Source organism: Oncorhynchus mykiss, chromosome 3, assembly GCF_013265735.2.
Source record: "Oncorhynchus mykiss isolate Arlee chromosome 3, USDA_OmykA_1.1, whole genome shotgun sequence".
In the NCBI taxonomy this organism is placed as follows: domain Eukaryota; kingdom Metazoa; phylum Chordata; class Actinopteri; order Salmoniformes; family Salmonidae; genus Oncorhynchus; species Oncorhynchus mykiss.
The window spans coordinates 24,240,972-24,258,219 of record NC_048567.1 but is presented as its reverse complement, the minus strand read 5'-3'; the positions used below and the strand labels follow the sequence as shown (position 1 = coordinate 24,258,219).

Below are 17,248 nucleotides of genomic sequence, written 5' to 3'. Positions count from 1 at the left end.
CTGAAAAATGTGAAATAATCATATTGTAATTACCCATCTACTGGAGTTTATATTTCTGATTGTCTTGTGTTTACTAAAATAATGTGAATGCTAAATTCAGGATCATACTAAAAAAATATACCGTATGATTCCCCTGGCATAGGAATGAGGTTATTGCTATGGTCAATCCATTCTCCAGCCCTCATACTGAGACTTTCCAATCCACTCCTGTGGTTTCCTCCCCTCTCCCTTTCCTCACATGACCTCTGTTTCATTTCCATGAAAACAGTTCTGCTCAGTCTGAACCATGTGTTACGGAAACCCATCCATCTCATTTGTCAACCCAGCCCACAAACCCTTGTCTATTTGCACAGGCTAACGTTTATTCATTTTCTCTTGAGTATGCTATGTGAAACCTAAACGTTTTACATAGTGATAGAGAATTGTCTGTTGTTTTGCTGTTTTACATGCTAGCATAGCCAGATATTGCATGTATACTACCGATTTAAATTGGAAGGGTCCTGAACAACAGTAGAGTAACCCACCTCTGCGTAATGTTGCTGTGCTGAATGGTGGAGGGCTGATCTCCGTGTAGGACCTCTCATGGGGCACGGTCGTCCTCATCTCCATGTAGCTGCTCTCAGGAGGGCCGAAGGGCAGGCCGGGCAGGTCTTTAATGGTGGCGTAGGGGTTCTCACTGTTCAGAGAACTGCTGCTAGCTGCCACCACAGTGTCCTTCAGCTCTGTCACAAACAAGGGGCAGAGCGTAAAAAGTTAACAGAGGAGCTGACTGGCTCTGGGTCAGCCAGGTCACATGTAGCTTGTAATCTGGTGATGGGTTGACAGTTCAGGCATTATTTATGTTAAATATGCCACAAAAGGAAGGCAGGTGTGAAAATGGATTGATGGAAATGTTGCCTAGAGTAGTTCTAGAGAAAAGCAAGCATATTTCATGTTAACTTGGAGTTGCTGGAAATGAAGGAGAAAAGGGATATAGGAAGCATGGAAAACTACCTTTGTTGTAATAAAGGCTGGCACTGTAGCTATAACTGCGGTCAATGCCAAAAGCTCCTGTAAACATTAAACACACATTTGGTATAATCTATTTTATTTATAGCAAACTCATAAACGACAAATAGCCTGTCTTGGTATTAAATCAATACCAGGTGATGAAATGGCTGAAGATGAAAGTTGGTGAAGAACGGGCAGTTTGAAACAGGCAGTAATAAAGACAGACCTGGTTCTTTGCCAGCCTCATGGTGTTTCCAATCTGCAGGCAAAGTGGCATTGCTCTCCACCCCAAACAGGCCTCGCCCTCTCTCCCTCTCCATGTTCTTCACGTTACAGAAGAGCTGGTTATTGGTGTTCTGTTTGAAAGACACCAATATTAACCAATCGGACATCATGCAGCTCCTCTCAAACAAGTATATCCAGTATAAAGGACACAGGGGTGTAACAGAGTTGACTCGAGGTGACGGTAATGACACTTGCCTTGATGGCGCGGTCCTGGTTGTTGGGAACGTGTGGTAGAGGGGGTCTGCCCCCAGTCAGTGTGTGGTAGCTGGGGTTGTAGTAGTGGTGGTAGCTGTGAGGTACATCTGAGGAGCAAGAAGGGACATGACATCAATAACCAGCACTGTATATAAAATACATGACTGTGTATGAATAATAACCAAAAATTATAACCGCTATAGTATGGATACATTACGTGGTCAAACTGTTCGCAAACATTTGTTCTTTAACATCTTTTAAAACAATGCTGTATCAATACAGTACCTGGTATTGCGTATTCGGAGTTGACGGTGCGTGAGGTGGAGAAGGAGACTGTCGGTGTGTTGGCTTGCTTGTCTTTCTGCCGGCGGCGGTAGAGCAGTAGCAGGGCCAGCAGCAGCACCACCAGGATGACCAGCACCACGATACCCACGATGGCCCCCCAGGAGTCCCTCTCCCCCGGGGACACGGGCACCATCATGCTCACAAAGCGTTCTGTGGAGCACAGAGAACAAGGGTCATCACCGTCACAGGCCCTCCAGTCATCACTGTAACAATGCTGAATGGCCTTAGGTAGACAATAACCAAAGTTTCATTACCGTCTCATTTAACTGGATTGTAGCAGATTCAATAGACAACAATTATAGTCTGGTAGCTATGGGCAACAATATGTCATGACTAGCTTGTAAACAGATGTGTGGTTCGTAACTGTTCATTGGGTAAAGGAGAGACCATACCATACCTTTTTTGCAGTCGATCCCTGGTCCTGATTCACACACACACTCCCCTGTCTGTGGGTCACAGTAGAAGTTGGGTGGGCAGGAGCAGACTTGGGCACAGTTAAGGCCAAACATCCCAGGACGGCATTCTAGAGGCACAGGGTGAGATTCAAAGTATGACTCATGTATTTGAACTCTTTATAAAAAAAAAATGTAATTGATTTCAATCAGTAAAGGCATGTGTGATACAGTATATTTTATTTTAAAAATTCATTGAGCCAGACTTACGTGAAGTACAGTCAGGGCCTGTCCATCCTGGGGGGCAGAGGCAGGACCCATCTTGATGGTTGCACGTTGAGTTGTGGGCACATCTACACACTCCAGTACACTGCTTACCATAGAAACCCACTGGACAGGCTAGGAATTACACCAAAACACACGTCAAGGTCAAATATAATACACACATAAAATATTCAACATGTCAAGCATTAAAGTATGCCAAGATGCTGCGGGTTTTCTATATATATATATGCTAGTTTGACTATAGGTAAGATATGGGTTAGTGCTGACCTTGTTCACAAAGGACTCCAGTGTACCCGGGGGTACACACACACTGGCCTGTGACATGGTGGCAGGAGGAGGAGTGGGCACAGGACGGGCATGTTATACTGCACTGGTCACCATACACACCCGCACTGCACACTGAAAGAGAGATTGATGATGATGCATAACAATTTAGCAAGACATACAATTTTGCATACGAATAAGACTGATGGTGATAGTGACATTTTCTACTTATTTATATAGGCATCAATATCAAGCATTTTCTGTACTCACTATGCTGACAGGTGGGTCCCCAGTAACCTTGGCGACAAACGCAGGCACCGCTGTGTGGCAGACAGGTGGCGCTGTTCTGACAGAAGCAGCTCTGGTTACAGTGACGTCCCCATGTACCCTCTGGGCATGTCTGGGCACAGCGAGCACCTAGGAGAGAGAAGCACACACAAGACAGAGAGACACACAGAAAGAGAGAGACACAGAGAGAGAGAGACACAGAGAGAGAGAGACAGAGACAGAGAGACACAGAGACAGAGAGACACAGAGGGAGCGAGAGAGAGAGAAACCAAGAGAGAGAGACACAGAGACAGAGAGACACAGAGACAGAGAGATACAGAGAGAGAGACACAGAGACACAGAGGCAGAGAGACACAGAGAGACAGAGAGACAGAGAGACACAGAGAGAGAGAGACACATAGAGAGGTTAAAACCTGTAGATCACATTGGACTGACTAATTTCCAGGACCACATCCAAGCTGACACAAACTCAACGGGGGCGTCGGTGCTTACCAGTCCACCCTGGCAGACACTGGCACTGCCCGCTGGCACCCTGGCAGCTGTCTGCGTTGAGGCAGTCACACCTCTTCAGGCAGCCTGGCCCGAACGTGCCCATCTGTACAGTAAACACATGCCAACAGCGAAAGCATCGTCAAGGGAATCCCTGAACCATTTGGCCAGCACAGTCAGAGTCAAGCAAACTGTACTTTGGCAAGATACACTGTAAATACATCATAGTTGGCAGATTAGCATTATTGAGGAAAAGGAGGACTGAAGATAAGGGGAAGTCCAGAATATAGGCTTATGGATGCACAGAATGAGCTACAGTAGAGAGATAAAGATGGTGATTATAGTATGAGTAACATTTCTAATCTATTAAAAATCACATCAGGCCTATGTTACGTTAAGATTATGTTACCTTTTAACAAATGTTATAGCTACAGTATTATACTGGCACTTACGGGGCATGGTTGGTCGCACAGGGGCCCCTGCCAGCCTGGAGAGCAAGTGCAGGATCCGTCTGCTGGGTTACACAAAGCCACATTGGCACACTGGCACGTGGCGTTGCAACCCAGGCCCCAGGTGTCCTTAGAACAGGGTATGGAGCAGTACCGCCCTCGCCAGCCTGGAGAGAGACAGAGAAGGACATTTTGTAAAGGAATCATACATGTCTGTGTCTGTCAGTCTGTATGTTTGTCTAAACGTCTTTCTGTAAAGAGGAGCAGCCATTTTGGAACAAAATACAGGTATGCTTCTGAGACCTATGACTTGATTCAATCTGTATCGCTGAAGTTCAGCGTTACAGCATGATTGAAATGTAAAGGCAATGTTCCCGCGTTAGCGGTGACTGCATTCACGGTAAACGCTGCACATGTCGGCTCAATAGGAAATCCTGTTTCCTATCCTGTCAGATAGCGCAATCTGTAACGCTTCAGCGACACCGATGGAATCGCGCCCTAACTGACTTGTTCACAGACACACTCACAGCGCTGAGCAACGTCTGCGTGTCTGCTTGTCCCATCGGAGTAGAGATATTATGACTATTCTCTCTCAGTCAGACTGTCTCTTATCAGTGACTCACCCTCTTTGCAGAAGCAGGTCCCATCAATGGGAGAGCAGTCCACTGAGTTGGAACAGGAGCACTCCAGAGAACAGTCCTTCCCATAGGTACCACTCTTACAGGGACTCTCACAGTGAGCACCCTACGCAACAGACATAAGCAGGTTATAACAGTTCACAACAGCAGAAAAACAGAATATATGAAATATGAGTATACATTTTTGCATGCATGTTTATTATCTTAAGTAAATAACCCAAATAAATTATATTTTAGTTATTGTCAGTGCCATCCTGTGCCCCATTCAGTGCTGTCTGTCCTAATCACTCACCGTGTACCCAGGGGCACAGTGGCAGCGCCCGCTCACACTGTCACACACCCCTCCGTTGACACACAGGCAGGGCTCCAGGCAACCATGGCCGTAGTAACCACGGGCGCAGGTCTCGTTGCAGTAAAGCCCCGCCCAGCCAGGCTGGCACGTGCACTCGCCTTTCAGTGGGTGACAGCTAGCCAATGGACAGAGGAGAACATGGTCACATGGGTGAGCACAATTAAACAAATCTAAGAGTTATAAACAACAGAATAATTTAAAAACTATTATGGGCCTGTGTGTGTGTGAATTGTAATGTGTGGCAGTATGTGTGTGTACCCTTTGTTGATCCATACCTGAGTGTGTGTGTGTCGTGGCAGAGGCAGGTGTGTTCACAGTGAAGGCCGTAGGTGCCGTGCCTACACATTCTCTCTCTGCACTGGGGTCCACTGAAGCCAGGCTCACACAGACAGCCTCCGTCGATGTTAAAGCAGCGAGCCCCGTTGGCACAGTCGCACACACCCTTACAGTCCCGACCATAACTACCCACCTGACACTCCTCGCTGCACCTGTGGAGATACAACACATACACACAAATCAGGACATGCTCCACAACCAAAGTGGAATAACATATCTCTGAATCAGAAACTATTCTTGAAGTCGGAGGTTTTCAAACACTTAGGTTGGAGTCATTAAAACTCGTTTTTCAACCATTCCACAAATTTCTTGTTAACAAACTATAGTTTTGGCAAGTCAGTTAGGACATCTACTTTGTGCATTTCACAAGTAATTTTTCCAACAATTGTTTACAGACTGGCTATTTCACTTATAATTCACTGAAACACAATTCCAGTGGGTTAGAAGTTCACATACACTAAGTTGACTGTGCCTTTAAACAGCTTGGAAAATTCCAGAAAATGATGTCATGGCTTTAGAAGCTTCTGATAGGCTAATTGACATCATTTGAGTCAATTGGAGGTGTACCTGTGGATGTATTTCAAGGCCTACTTTCAAACTCAGTGCCTCTTTGCTTGATATCAAAGGGAAATCAAAATAAATCAGCCAAGACCTAAGAAAAAACATTGTAGACCTCCACACATCTGGTTCATCCTTGGGAGCAATTTCCAAACACCTGAAGGTACCACATTCATCTGTACAAACAATAGTACAATAGAGATGAGATGTACTTTGGTGCAAAAAGTGCAAATCACAGAACAACAGGAAAGGACAAAAGTATCTATCTATATCCACATTAAAACGAGTCCTATATCGAAAAAACCTGAAAGGCTGCTCAGCAAGGAAGAAGCCACTGTTCCAAAACCGCCATAAAAAAGCCAGACTACGGTTTGCAACTGCACATGGGGACAAAGATCGTACTTTTTGGAGAAATGTCCTCTGGTCTGATGAAACAAAAATAGAACTGTTTGGCCATAATGACCATTATGTTTGAAGGAAAAAGGGGAGGCTTGCAAGCCGAGAGCAGTGTGAGGGAGGCTGTGCTTCCCAAACGTGAAGCACGGGGGTGGCAGCATCATATTGTGGGGGTGCTTTGCTGCAGGAGGGACTGGTGCACTTAACAAAATAGATGGCATCATTATGGGAAAATTATGGGGATATATTGAAGCAACATCAAGACATCCGTCAGGAAGTTAAAGCTTGGTCACAAATGGGTCTTCCAAATGGACAATGACCCCAAGCATACTTCCAAAGTTGTGGCAAAATGGCTTAAGGACAACAAAGTCAAGGTATTGGAGTGGCCATCACAAAGCCCTGACCTCAATCCTATAGAACATTTGTGGGCAGAACTGAAAAAGCATGTGCCAGCAAGGAGGCCTACAAACCTGACTCAGTTACACCAGCTCTGCCAGGAGGAATGGGTCAAAATTCACCCAACTTATTGTGGGAAGCTTGTGGAAACATTTTGGAAATGGAAACATTTTTGACCCAAGTTAAACTATTTAAAGGCAATGCTACCAAATACTAAATGAGTGTATGTTAACTTCTGACCCACTGGGAATGTGATGAAATAAATAAAAGCTGAAATAAATCATTCTCTCTACTATTATTCTGACATTTCACATTTTTTAAATAAAGTGGTGATCCTACCTGACCTAAGACAGGCAATTGTTACTTGGAATAAATGTCAGGAATTGTGAAAAACTGAGTTTAAATGTATTTGGCTAAGGTGTATGTAAACGTCTGACTTCAACTTTATGTATCCTATTTAATATCCTGTATGAAAGATACATGAACTGTATGATATAAACAACTTCTACCCAACCATGGGTGCAGGTTGAGTATATGGCACATGTACAGTATCTGTCTCCACTGCAGGTAGTTTGACAAACACACACCTGTTTCCAGTGAAGCCTTCAGCACAATCGCACTGGCCTGTCTCAGGGTTGCAGTGGCCCCGGTTGTGACATACACACTCTTGGGCACAGTTAGGACCAAACCTGCCCTCTGCACAGCGCTCTGTACACACCTCACCCTGAGGGAGAGAGATAGATAGAGAGAAATAGAGAGAGAAAAAAAGTGGAGAGAGAGAGAGAGAAAGAAAGCGTACATGGTACGACGACAATAAAACACAATTGGGGATTGATAACCTCAAAATACAAAGATTTCCCATGTTGACCCCCTGATGCTGTGTTTGAGTCAGTGTAAGATTCAGGAAACGTACCGTCCACCCAGGGGGGCACGCACAGATTCCTTTCCCTTGGCAAATGCCCCCGTTCTGGCACGAGCATCGCGGCGGGCATCGAATCTTTGGGCATGCCTTCTCACAGCTGAGGAACATGGAGGAAAGAACTCTGAGTGGCAGCTCGACTCAGATTGTGTAGAGATTGAAATGTAGGGTACAAGTTCACGAGTTCCTATCTTTTTCAATTTAGTGGAATCTCTTTGTTATTCAGTGCATAAACATACAGGAAAAGTTGTTTAAGGACAAATAAAATGATTGCACTTGCAACAAATACTCAACTGTACACAGTAGAATTCATCAATAGTGGCACATTGCCTACTAGTGGTACATTGCCTACTGGTGCTTATAGTCAAAGGGCCACCCACCAAAAAAGGCTTCAGAAAAGGCCTTCCATGACCCAGGAAACAAAATTGCAAGGTTTCAACATCATTATGTAGATAATTGTATGAACACTGTGTGGTTCAAAACTTGTAAAAGTTGCGCATTGCTTAAATATTATGAATCAAAGATAGCATTTTGGGTAATTTCCCCTAGCAACATAATAAGGTTGGCATGTTTCACCTCGGTTACATTTGTAACACACTTTCCGTTGTCCATGCTTGCAGAAAGCAACTTATGTACCGGACCGGAGAAATCATGGACTATTTCGAGATAAGAAGCTGTTGAAAGGTCCTAAATAGATTCTCTCTCAGATGCCCGAACAGCGCATTATGTAGTTGTCGGGACCTTGGAATGTTTTCATATCTGTGTTAGCTAGCAAATGTTGTGCTGTCTTTAGTTTGGCTAGAACGCAAAGGCAATGATGGCTAAATAAAGCTGACAAAACATCCTGTACGGGTTCATCTGGATCAGTGAAGGACCGGTAACGTGTTGCTTGAGCTTATGCGTGGACAAACACCGAACGCACAAATAGTTCTGTGGGCCAGTGTGCAATAAAAGTAACCAATGTGAAACATAGCAATGTCGGGATGCTAGGGATATTATCCAAGATGCGCTATGATTCTGATGCTAAAGACGTAACTTGTACTAAAAATAACAAATTAACATGCAACTTTTACAAGTTTTGAACCACACAGTATTCATATTCATATCATTATCTACCTAGTTGTTGACATTTTGCCGTTTGTTTCCTGGGTCATGGATCAACATATGCTTTGTGGTTGGCCCTTGGGCTATTAGAGTGCTGTGCTGTTTTCTGACATTGGCAGTTGCCTCATATAAAGACTTTCCACTAATTCCTAGTGGTTCTCTACTCATCCTCAGAGGCATCTAAAACACAGGGTGTAACTAATGACTCATGCTCTAACCTAGTGTTTCAAGAGGGGCTCTTTTGCTGCATTGGTAGGATGGAATAAGGCCATAGGATATGGTAGAACAATTAGTGTACTGCCTCTCCATTTTGTCTTTCCAACCTTAACATACTATTTACTTTATATTGATACATATAGCTGTAGGCCTATTTGAGAGAGTGTTACTTCTACTACTCACAATGTACCAGTGAAATTTTCTCGACACAGGCACTCTCCGGTCACTTTATTGCAGGAACCCCCAGTTCCACACTGGCACTTCTGAAGACAGCCCTTGCCAAAGGTGACTGGTGGGCAGGGGTCCTCGCAGCGGTGCCCAATGTAGCCTGGAGGACACTGGCAGGTACCGGTCACAGGATTGCACAGGCCACCGTTCGCACACTTACACAGCTGACCACAACCTGGACCCCAGTGTTTGTCATCGCAGGCTGGAAGACGCACACAGACAGATGATTACAGACACATAAAAAAATAAACCCCATACAACAAAATATATGTAATCATATAAATATGTGCATAAACCAGTGGACTAGTGGACCAGTGTACAACGTTTTCCATCTGATATCTCTGAAAGGGTTTTCTTTCTATTAACTTAACCTGATGTAGTTGTATGGTGTTACACCGTATACTATACGTGATGTCACTGGGACCGTCATGTTTCAACCCAACAACAACAACAACAACAGCACAATAACCTTAGTAGAAGACAATGGTAAAGATCACTCCCCCAGGGACAATACATCTATCCGTGTATAGTCATGAATTTCCAACAAAAAGAGACATAGTCTATGTCCAACTCTAGCCCTAATAGCTCCAGAATCCAATGTTACTGACTTGTGATTTACGATTGACAGGGCGATTTGCATGGAGCCAACAAAATGGATGAGGTTAAAATTGGGAATTTTACAGCGGCCTTTCGGGATGGCTCTGGCAGTTACCGCCAACCGGTGATTCGCACAGGGTTTGGATTTCAAACAGAGTTAAGGAGCGTCAGGGGGATCATTCCGGATTCCATGCGAACCAGGATCCCACATGGACACACACTGACTCCTCCAATGTCTCATCAATAACGCAGACTGACTGGGGCACAAACCCTAGTCAAAGGAAAAAAAGATATCCCAATACAGGTGACGTAACTGATGCTTTGCACACAAGTGATGATCTCACTAACTATCATGATGACAACCATTCAATGATGGATTTATACTTGTCTCATTGAGGTTTGTGGGGAATGACATACAGTGTGAATGATCACAAACAAATCCTACTGTTCTATATGGACTCTAGTTGTGCTTGCTTCAGTCACAACTACTACTGCAGTAAAAACTACTAGTTCTTCCACGATGAGAAAAATACTTCTAGACAGCTGAAGCACACGCATTTTCTACCGCAACTGTTCCTTTTCTATGTAGTTTATAATGAGGTCTTCCACCCACCTCTCTTTCCTTCAGTCACATACAGTATGTACTGTGTCACAGTTTCAAGCAGAACTTATTTGACATATTACATGGAGGGTACAGAATGGCCAAATTAGGGTTTGGAGCAAAAACTACCACATAGCTTAGAAATGTTTATTAATCTAACTCCGAACAGGACCTTTTTCTCTTTTCTTTGTTTAAATGAATCAAACGTTTACTCATTCCCTGTGTGGGCATGCGAGAGATGCTGAGAGACTGCAGTTGGAGCGTGTGTCACATTGAGTTATGGGAAGCTCAGCTGGAGCAGCAATAATGTTTACACAGGCGTTCTCCAGGACGCCAATGGAGATTTAGTGAAGGACCTGCAGGGTACTAAGCCTTCTACTATCTGCTATCATCGTCCAGGCCTGACAAGGCTAGCCATGAGTGTGGGCGAGTGAACGTGATGGATTGGACACCTAGGCTTTGAAGAGCTGTGCTAGGACCAGCTGGCTGTGCCCAAGCCTCTGCACTTACCCAATTTATAACAGAACCCAGACCTGTTCTCACATAAATTGTCCATATGTTTGTTTACATCTGATCAGGGTTCAAAAGTTACATTTTTTCAATTGATGCGCTCTTTAAAAAACGGCAAGTCTCCATTGTACTGTAAATGGAATGCATTAAGATATGGTGGGAAAATTCCTCTCTTTCCCCAAGTGTATTGTCCGAGTGGTGGTGGAGATCTCGTCTACATCCAACCACAGCATTATCTCCCACATATCTAACTGAACCACATCCTTCTCTCCCCCATACCCTTCTTTCTCACACACCCTTCTAGAGTATATCACTCTATTCTTAAGTATCAAAACTCAACCAGTCTTCTTTTCTGTACCCAACCCCCCCAACCTCACCCAATATGAATTATTCCATCACAATCTCTCTTCCCCAACAGTCTCTTATTAACATACATGTATTTATTTCTCTCTTTCTTCCTCTCTCATTCTCTCTGTCCACTTCTCTCTCTCGCTGCCTCTGGCCCCCCTTCTCCCCCTCTCTCTTGGTCCTTCTCTCTCTCTCCCTCTTCCTCGGTCTTTCTCTCAGCTCTCAGTGCTAAACCTCAGCCTCTCTCTCTCATTTCCCACAGCTAGCTCAAAACACAGGTATCTATTCCAGAAAGTGTCAGCTCTCATTCTGCCAGTGGGCTTTATTATAGGACTCAGCAGTATGGGGCCCGAGGCCAGCACTCGTTTGCCCAGAGAGAGAAGGAGAGAGAGACAAAGTGGGAAAGGGGTAACATTTTCCATTTCCCCTTCCCATCATCCCCTCTGAAGGCATCATACTCCACCAGCTTATGTTAAGCCCTCCATTCAGCACTGTACTAGGGACCTGGTTGAGTTCAGAATAACACTGGCATTGATTAACTAGGAGTTTCTGGGATAAATAAAATGTCAAACATTAATCCTGTGCTGAGATGGAGCTATTTGAATTCATATGCAAACTATACATTTTTTAGCATATGATTCCAAAAGTGTATACTTGCAAAATACGGAAAATATGGATTTCCATCCCGGGCCCTGGGTCTAAGCATGGGTTGGGGAGCTTTGGGGATGTTACATACTTGATGTAGCATAAAATGTCAAGTGCCAGGAAGGGGATAGACATAGTGTCCTCCTGGTCTAATAAACTGTTTTCTGGACTGTGGCTTACTTCAATGATGCATAATTGTTTATTTGGTCCCTTGCTGTTTCCATTGGAAAGCCCTATGTGTGATTGAGTGTTGTGTGTGAGGATCAGTTTTTGAATAATGGTCACTTGTCATTTCCTGCAGAGTGTGTGTGTGTGTGTGTGTGTGTGTGTGTGTGTGTGTGTGTGTGTGTGTGTGTGTGTGTGTGTGTGTGTGTGTGTGTGTGTGTGTGTGTGTGTGTGTGTATGTTGATGTAACGCACCACTGGAACAGTCGTCGCCACGCCAGCCTCCCTCACACTGGCAGCGGTCTGGAGCAACACATCTCCCATGGACACACTCCTTAGTACAGCGGGCTAGTGATGAAAAACACACACAAACACACTCTTAAGTAGACTAGAAGGTTGGTGGAGATATTATATATATTATGTAACGCATGCATGTCAACTCTCCAGAATGTAACCAACTCAGCAACCAAGAACAAAATTGGATGAATTCTAGAAATCGATGGTAAAATATGTAGAAATGTAATTCATTGAAATGCTACTGATGAATCCAAGTGAATCTTCTACGTTTGTTTTGATATGCTAATAAAGAAAAGCCATGACGTTAAACTTACGGACACAGTTGTCTCTGCTCTCGTAGTAGCCAGGGCAACACTGGTACCTCCGGCGGTAGTCCATCTTCACCGCCTGTCTGTATGCTGTCTTATAGGTGATCCTGGCCAACACAAAGTCAAATAGAGAATACTTCCTGTTACCCTCTGACCTTATGGACACAACCAGGAAGTAAACAGGAAGTGAGTCGGCAGGCTGTGTTACCTGTGATGGGTGCATCTGTAGGAGGTGCGTGGCTCAGAGCAAGGTTCCTCTGTCACCTGGTCATAAGGGTGGGCATACGACTCCTTCACTGAGGTTGGGAAGCTGTATGAAAGGACAAAATGGACTCAGACATGATAATACACTGACAGAACGAACCCATCGTGGTCTAGAGTTGAGACAACGTGAAGTTCATATTTTGAGCCAAGTGTTACATCTTCAATGATAAGTGCAACAACAAACAATAAGTTAGCTACAATAAAACCTGCTGCTACTTCTATTTCTTTCTCACACATTAAAATGTGCTCTCTTCTATTCAGGTACAATGAAATGAGATGAGCTACACTGACTTACCTCTCCCATACGCTACACACGTTGGGGTCCCTGGGGTTCAGAGACCAGGACTGGCCAATCAGAACGCTCAGAACCAGCCGGACGGTACAGGTCTGCAGTGACTGCATGGTCCTGAGGAGAGAAAGGGAGGGAAAAGGTTGTGGAGGATATTTATAATGCCTATCCATGAGAGCAATGGCAGTGATAATAGGCTACAAATTGAAAGCATGAGGACCAACATTTGAGGAGAGGGTTAGTTATTAAGGATCAGGTTATGAGCAGGAAAGGGGATAATCAAATACCTATCTTTTTTCTATTCTCATTAAACAGCACATCAAATCATACTGTCTATGTTAAACTGATACTTGTCAGTTTTTTGTTTGGCACTGCTTTTAGCCCGCCATCTGAGTTACAAAGATATCAAACACTTCACAATGTAAAGAATATGAACATTTATCTGAAACCTTCCTGTAGTTTAAAGCAGTATCACCCCTTGTAAAAGAGTTCATTAAACACTAAGCAGAGGTAAGGCAGCGGGCCAGCATTGAGCCGTTTACCCAAACCCTCCCCGTGGCGCTCCCTACTCTCCCCATATGGCAACTTAGAACAGAGGAATCTGAACGGTGGTGTAAAGTAAAAATACTTTAAGGTCCTACTTAAGTCGTTTTTTGAGGTATCTGTACTATACTATTTATATTTTTGACAACTTTTACTTTTACTTCACTACCTTCCTAAAGAAAAGTATGTACTTTTCTCCGTACATTTTCCTTGACACCCAAAACTACTTACATTTTGAATGCTTTGCAGGACAGGAAAATGGTCCAATTCACACACTTATCAAGATCCCTGGTCATCCCTACTGCCTCTGATCTGGCGGACTCACTAAACACAAATGCTACGTTTATAAATTATGTCTGAGTGTTGGAGGGTGCCCTGGCTATCCGTTAAAAAAAAAATTGATACTTAAGCATATTTAAAATCAAAAATATTTAGACTTTTACTCAAGTAGTATTTTACTGGGTGACTTTCACTTTTTCTATAGTCATTTTCTATGAAGGTATCTTTACTCTTACTCTCAAGTGTGACAATTGGGTACTTTTTTCCACCACTGAATCTGAGAGAGCGAGAAATAGCGAGCGAGCGAGACAGAAATGGATTGGGGGGAGGAATGCGACTCCAGCTACCATCCTAGCTATTATCAATCAGAGCAGGAGAGAAAACTCCACACTCTTCCGCCATGTCCCCTTCCACACTCACACCATCTGGATCCAATCAAAACGCAGACCCAGGGGAACGCCCAGTGATGAGGACCAGAGCAGGCTCTCAGGGAGCGGCAGAGAAAGTGGTCTTTTTCCCCCAAAACTCCCATGGACATTTTGGTAAGTTCAGCAACACTATAGCATGGGTCGACTGAAGGGCCATTCCCCTCATCGTGGGAAAGGGACAGTCTTTGGAGGATGGACTCATGTTGACATAATATTGGTCAAGGCTATTTATTCCCTTCTGTTTTTCTAATAAGTCCCCCTGACAAAGTTAGTGTGCTGCTTCTCAGGTCACCAACGAGGATGAATTAAAGAGCTTGGGGTATTAAACTATTTATATGACTATTCCAAAGGAGATATTCAGCATTTATTTCAGTCAAGCAAAGAGAGGAACAACAAGGCACTTAACTAAGTCTAGGTCTAGCCCATCACAAGGTTTCCTCCTCCCCTTACAACGTAAGGTTGTGGTTTTTCAATAATGCCATGTTAGGATCCCTTTTAGGGGCTTCAGCCTAAGCATTTTCCTAATCAGAGTAACAAACAAACTGCAGCCACAGCCCAGCAGTCACACTAAACCTAAATCTACAGCTGTAGTTATGAGTTGATTTGGCACAATGCTCCCTGTAACATAAATCAAGTACATTCACGATCTGCTGCTTTTGATATATCACCCCTCACAACCCTCCTGTTCTCTGTGTCAGGAGATAATACACATTCTGGCACACACTCTAACGCCTTAAAAAGCTGCACCACAAAAACAGGATTTTATAAGAAAAGGCATATGGTTTTTATTAAGAGGAGCAATCGACTTTAGCAGCCACTTCATTGGACTGGAGTAAATATTTTTCACTTGCTTTTTTATTTTTAATTGAGCTTCATTAGACAAAGTATTGAAACCGCATGGGAATTCTTAAGTGCTGAGAAAGAGAGTGTAGGTTTAATGGGTGCAGACCTGAAGAGAGAAAGCTCTGCCTTGAAATGAATTTCAGCGGCAGTTCACATTACATGTTTGGGTTACCTTTAAATTGAACGGTAGGTCGGTAGATTCAACTGGTACGTAGGTAGCATACCCCTGCTCAGGGAGATCAAGGGGTTCAGGTCCTCTCTCCACCAAAAGTAGGCTTTTATTCTCTACTCCACCCATACATGTGGGTTGATTATAGAATCCTGCCCAAGCCTTTGCTGCTGAGAGTACACTCTTATTAATCTCAACCTACAGTTTATTATCTTTTAACTTATCATCTTTTTTCTATAATCTTTATAAAAATCAAGATTCTTCTTCTGTGTTGCTTTATGCAACCAACATAAAATAAAAACACACACAGATGACAAAATATATTTATGATGTTACAAGTGATAAGTGCAGATGGGCACCAGATTTGGCTCTACATATATTTTAGCTCTGGTCCAGGGTGTATTCTGGACCAGAGCTACTGTACCTCTCTACAGTATGTGCCTTGAATGGTACAGAGATGGTTCTGGACCTCTAACGCTGCTGCCTGCACTAGAAGGCTTTTGGGTTAGTTTCAATGAGCAAAGCAGACCATCTCAACTGGACTTTCATGCAGCCCAACACACACACGTGCACACACACACACACACACACACACACACACACACACACACACACACACACACACACACACACACACACACACTTTCTAATACTTTCATCGATAGCTCATTTGTTTTTCATGTTCTTAAAACGTTCTATGCACAAAATGAGTCCCACACGTTGAAACGAGTACAGAGAAACAATTCATAGTATCTGAGTATATTCGCTAATTCATTGGACTTGTCTTGCCTCACAATGTCAAGCGCCCCAGAACTGAACAAGTGGCCCAGGCGTGTGCAGATCGTACCAACTGGAGAATGCCCTAATGTTTAAAAGGGCCCCACAATGCTCTTTCTAGAACTGCACAGGGATTTCAATGAAAACAAGGCCCAAATGAAAACAGATGTACTCGTGTCACATTAATCTTGCAAAACCGAGACACTCTTATGCATGTTGTTACCATTCAATTTCAGTCTTGCAAAAGACTCAGAAATGAGACTAAGGAAAAACATTTGATTTGGTTTCACACATCTGAAACCATTGCATTCAGTTTTCATTTAATGACAGCTCTGGAGGCTACTCACATATATTTACTGAAACTCCATGCTCGTCCTTTATTATTATTATTATTATTATTTCATCTTTATTATTTCATTTGAACCATGCAATATGCATGCTATAGCGATTCATTCACATTTACTGAGTATCCTAAAGCTTCTTGTCTTCCAAGACAATCCAGTCTTGAGTGGCATGGGGTCTTAACGGTCAATATTGGATAACAAGCTTCTTAAATAAGAGTAGAGACTTTTTTTCATTCTGTCAGTAAATGGTGAAATTCTAGACACTGCACATGGCACTATTTAAATGCTGCTTGCCTGTTTCCCTCCCCTCTACTCCTCTCTCTCTCTCTTTGGGGTTGAACTGTTAATTGAGGTAGAAAATATTAGTCACTCTTTGGAACGGAGCGTTGTAAAGGAAAATAAAATTGAGAGAAAAACACATTGGTGTGGATTGATGACAGAACGAGAGAGAGAAAGAGAAAATAGAAAAGGAGAAAAGAGACAGAGAGAGAGAGAAAGAGAGAGAGAGAGAGAGAGAGAGAGAGAGAGAGAGAGAAAGAGAGAGAGAGAGAGAGAGAGAGAAAGACAGAGGGAGAGAGAGAGAGAGAGAGAGAGAGAGAGAGAGAGAGAGAGAGAGAGAGAGAGAGAGAGAGAGAGAGAGAAAGAGAGAGAGAGAGAGAGAGAGAGAGAGAGGGATGCCAAGGACAACTTGATTTTCATGTAGAGGGGTGCAATATC

General features: G+C 43.5%; 1 protein-coding gene across 3 annotated transcripts in view; it reads right to left on the bottom strand.

The window, feature by feature from the left end:
- Nucleotides 1-17,248, bottom strand: part of LOC110514864 (platelet endothelial aggregation receptor 1) — a 32,636-nt gene that overhangs the window by 1,328 nt on the left and 14,060 nt on the right. For 2 of the 3 annotated variants that reach the window (XM_036972869.1, XM_021594024.2), the window contains 21 exons: nt 13,155-13,265; nt 12,804-12,905; nt 12,602-12,702; nt 12,246-12,338; nt 9,081-9,327; nt 7,572-7,677; nt 7,246-7,382; nt 5,248-5,460; nt 4,913-5,087; nt 4,606-4,726; nt 3,986-4,149; nt 3,537-3,639; nt 3,027-3,173; nt 2,760-2,891; nt 2,478-2,606; nt 2,213-2,338; nt 1,756-1,965; nt 1,471-1,577; nt 1,217-1,346; nt 994-1,050; nt 525-722 (listed from right to left, as the gene is read on the bottom strand). In XM_036972869.1, the coding sequence (XP_036828764.1) occupies nt 525-722; nt 994-1,050; nt 1,217-1,346; nt 1,471-1,577; nt 1,756-1,965; nt 2,213-2,338; nt 2,478-2,606; nt 2,760-2,891; nt 3,027-3,173; nt 3,537-3,639; nt 3,986-4,149; nt 4,606-4,726; nt 4,913-5,087; nt 5,248-5,460; nt 7,246-7,382; nt 7,572-7,677; nt 9,081-9,327; nt 12,246-12,338; nt 12,602-12,702; nt 12,804-12,905; nt 13,155-13,265 (2,909 nt within the window). The remainder of the gene's footprint in view (nt 1-524; nt 723-993; nt 1,051-1,216; nt 1,347-1,470; nt 1,578-1,755; nt 1,966-2,212; nt 2,339-2,477; nt 2,607-2,759; nt 2,892-3,026; nt 3,174-3,536; nt 3,640-3,985; nt 4,150-4,605; nt 4,727-4,912; nt 5,088-5,247; nt 5,461-7,245; nt 7,383-7,571; nt 7,678-9,080; nt 9,328-12,245; nt 12,339-12,601; nt 12,703-12,803; nt 12,906-13,154; nt 13,266-17,248) is intronic. The other variant, XM_036972877.1, reaches the window with a different exon arrangement.